The sequence below is a fragment of the Cyprinodon variegatus genome, unplaced genomic scaffold, assembly GCF_000732505.1.
Source record: "Cyprinodon variegatus isolate N-32 unplaced genomic scaffold, C_variegatus-1.0 Scaffold587, whole genome shotgun sequence".
Classification (NCBI taxonomy): Eukaryota; Metazoa; Chordata; class Actinopteri; order Cyprinodontiformes; family Cyprinodontidae; genus Cyprinodon; species Cyprinodon variegatus.
This window is the reverse complement of record NW_015151040.1, coordinates 79,180-82,718: the sequence shown is the minus strand read 5'-3', so window position 1 is coordinate 82,718 and position 3,539 is coordinate 79,180. Positions and strand designations below refer to the sequence as shown.

General features: G+C 34.9%; 1 protein-coding gene across 1 annotated transcript in view; it reads left to right on the top strand.

Moving 5' to 3' along the window:
* The window catches only part of LOC107095945 (uridine-cytidine kinase-like 1), an 18,066-nt gene extending 16,807 nt beyond the window's left edge, over nucleotides 1-1,259 (top strand). Inside the window, exon 15 of the mRNA XM_015392337.1 lies at nucleotides 360-1,259. Coding sequence (XP_015247823.1) covers nucleotides 360-442 — 83 coding nt within the window. The 3' untranslated portion in view covers nucleotides 443-1,259. The remainder of the gene's footprint in view (nucleotides 1-359) is intronic.
* The last annotated feature ends 2,280 nt before the right edge of the window (nucleotides 1,260-3,539 follow it).

Below are 3,539 nucleotides of genomic sequence, written 5' to 3'. Positions count from 1 at the left end.
AAATTAATTAATTTTAACTATTCCCAGTTGCAAAAAGTGGTCTGATTAAGGAAATTAAAGGAGCCCTGCCTGTTGATTTTTCTTTTTTAACATAATGCTGTTTGTATTTCATGAATATCAACTCATTAAGTAAAACCAGGATATTTTTTCAAGATTAGTACTATGTTAGAACATCATAAAGACCTTTGCTTTGGTAGTCTCTTTTAATTTAGAGCAATCCAAATCATTAGTATATCTATTTATTTTAAATTGCCTCTGTGCTCTGCCTCTTCTGATATCCTGTTATTCATTGAATACCTCTCTTTGTTGACATTATCAGTAACTCTGGCTGCCATGAGTTTATTGTTGTGTGCTTACAGGAGACTTCGGGGACCGGTACTTTGGGACAGACGGGTCAATCAGCTGCTGTGATGATGAGGACCAGGAACAGCTTTCATTGTGACTCAAAATCCTGTGAAAAACATGGTACCAGAGAACTCTGATTCAGACATAGACTGCAAACATGTTCTTATATTTGTTTTTTACTCTATAAACCATGTTTCGTACTATAAAAATATAGTAATTATGATTTACTTTGTCTAAGGACTTGTGATAGAGGAGACACAGTGCCATCACCTTGAAATTCAGCTGTGCATTACTGTAACTTGGACTGTTAATTTTTTTTGTTTCTTAAATTTTTCTTTGTCTTAAATTAACAGGTTGAGATATAGAGGCACTGTGACATTCATCTGTTATTTTATTTAGTATACTAGGCTAATAAAAGCCTTCTGTTCTAAGAAATGCTGCAGCTGCCTTTTAAAAAAAAAATAGAATTTTTTTCACATTTAAAAATCTATGCAAAAAAACTGTTGGAAGATTTTACGATATCAAAAGTAACACATCAACTCAAATGACACCGTGACAATATTGTTAGCTAAATCTGGCCGTGGGTTTAATGTTTGACGTCTTTTCTTTTAAAAAAGCTCCAGTTTTACATTAGAGTGAAACTTTCTCAGAATCAATCGGGTTCAGTGTAGAATAGACGATATTTTTCACATTCATTGTTTCTCTTCCTTAATTCTGTTCTGCACAGGCGTGGATCCTTTCCACAGCAGTTTAACTTTGATGAAAGTAAATGTAAATTGTAAATTGCATGTACTTATATAGCCCTTTTTCAAGTCAGAGGACATGACCAAGCGCTTTTCATTCACCTATTCACACACACGCACTGATGGTGGCGAGCTAGATCGTAGCCACAGCTGCCCTGAGACTCACTGACAGAAGCGAGGCTGCCGTACGTGGCGCCAATGGGCCTTCTGACCACTATCGGTAGGCAATTTAGGTAAAAAAGTCTGGCCCAAGGACACAAAAACAATGAAAGTCTGATCCTTGCAGCATTTCAATCATGAAATTATCTATGTTGACAGCATTCAGTTTCAGCTCAAAGCTGAAATTAAGCAAATGACAATCCTCTCCTGCAGATGAAGCTCCAGAATGAACAGTGTGGTTCCTTTCAGAGTATTTACTCTTTAAAACATTAATAGCATCAACCTGGTCGCCGGCGACCTGTTTTGTATATTAAATGCAGCATTGTGCTTGAAAATAACACTGATTAAACTTTTACCATTATAAACATGTTATACATCTTCAGAAAGCTTAGATTCTCCACAATTCAACTGCCAAGTTCATTTTATGGACACCATGAGCACCAAAGCACAATGAAGAAAGATATAGCAGCATGTTAAATCAGAATTTTTAAAGCAAACCTTGTTCATTCTACCTTTGAAGCGATCCTGAGGCCGTATTATAAATCTAATCGTAGATTGTTTATATTCAATTTTTCCGTTAAAGTCCACCAATACAAACCAAACCAGTATATTAGTAATAAAAACATTTCATGATGAGAAAATCGACACATAAAATCAGCTTTTTTCCTTTAGAAAAGTTAGATCCTTATAGTTGATGCTAACCGTTTTGCTAATTACCATAGCTTCTCAAAAACATTTCTTGGTCGATTTTTGGTATGTTTGTTGTTATCACCTTTCAGCCTTCAAATCAAGTGTCCCTGTCAATTATTTTTTTAGATTTGATGCCGGGGCAGCCCTCGAAATGTAACAAGCGCTCCCTCTTAGTCGCCTTCTTTACGCATGCTTCCCCTCATATTATTTCTCATAAAGTCTGGTTGCTATTGCTTAAGTCTACAGGCAATGTTTGGCACTAGAGCTAATTAAATTACCTTTAAAACAAGGGTAAGAATGGCTTATTTGAATTGTGCAGCCCAGAGATATTGCAAGGCATAAACGGCACTCAGGCAGACTAGTGACTGGATCATGCTGTTAGAAAATTAGATGGAAAATTGAAAAATATTTCTTTCAAAAAAACTTTGTAGCCATCAAAATGCTTCAGTGTGATTTATGGGGTAACATTGTTGTCTAAAGGAAAAAGCATACTTTGGATTAATTTGGCACATTTGGAGAGGTTTGGAGACGCTGGTGACTCTAGAGGTTAAAAGTCTCATAGCTCTGGAACTGTTGTACCTAGAGATCAGAGATTTTCCACAGCTGTGGTTGACATAATGCAGAATAAATGTAATACAATGAAACATGCCTATTGTCAAACACGTATTTGTTACTGCTATTCAAGGAAGGTCTTATTTTTTGGAAGAACAAGACAACTTTTAGTCATGTTTTATCTTCTGCAGTTTGGGCTTAATTTTAGTCACACTATTTCCATTTATATTTTCATAAACTAGAAGGTGTTAGCTTTCAAATGATGTATCACACATGTAATTTGGGCTTACAGTTCCTTAGTTATTTTCTTCTATATTTGGCAAGGATTAGTTAAAATTAGGTGGGTGTAAATAGGCCTTAAACCATGAGGCATTATTAAAGCCAGGTTTTCTCCTGGTGGTGGCCACTTTGTACGACTTGCAATAAATTACTTCTTTACACCAGGATTTGGTAAACTGATTCATATTCTTATGGCGCTGATTTCATCTGGTGGGACATTTTGATGTCTCTTTTCAGGATTCTTGATAAAAAGGAACTTTTCTTGTTCAAGATCTTCCATGTTTAGACTGGTCAGAGTTAAACCAGAGCATTCTACACTGATCGGAGATTCCTTAAAACATCATTTGTAGTTTTTGAAACCTTTATTCTGTTTTTAGAAGAAATTATAAAAATTATTTTTTTTATAGTTTCTTTGGAAGCACAGCAATTATATTAGTCAAACCTGGGATGAAATAATACTTTCTTTCTTTAAACCAGAAAGAAATATAGTGTAAATAAGATCAAACACAAAATGGCTCTTAGTGTATTTCTGTTGTGAAATGTGTACAGAGATATTGCATAATATCCATAGAGAATATCCCTTTTTATTACTATTATGTGCGGGGGAAAAAATTTAGAAGCTATACTGAAGTGCCTGAAGAGCCACATGTGGCCCCATAGGAACAGGTTGCAGATCCCTTGTCTGTAAATGTCATCAAATTTATGAGAAAACAATTACAGTGAACACATTTGGAGAATTATTTTTTTTTTTAATATTATTTTTAATTGAAT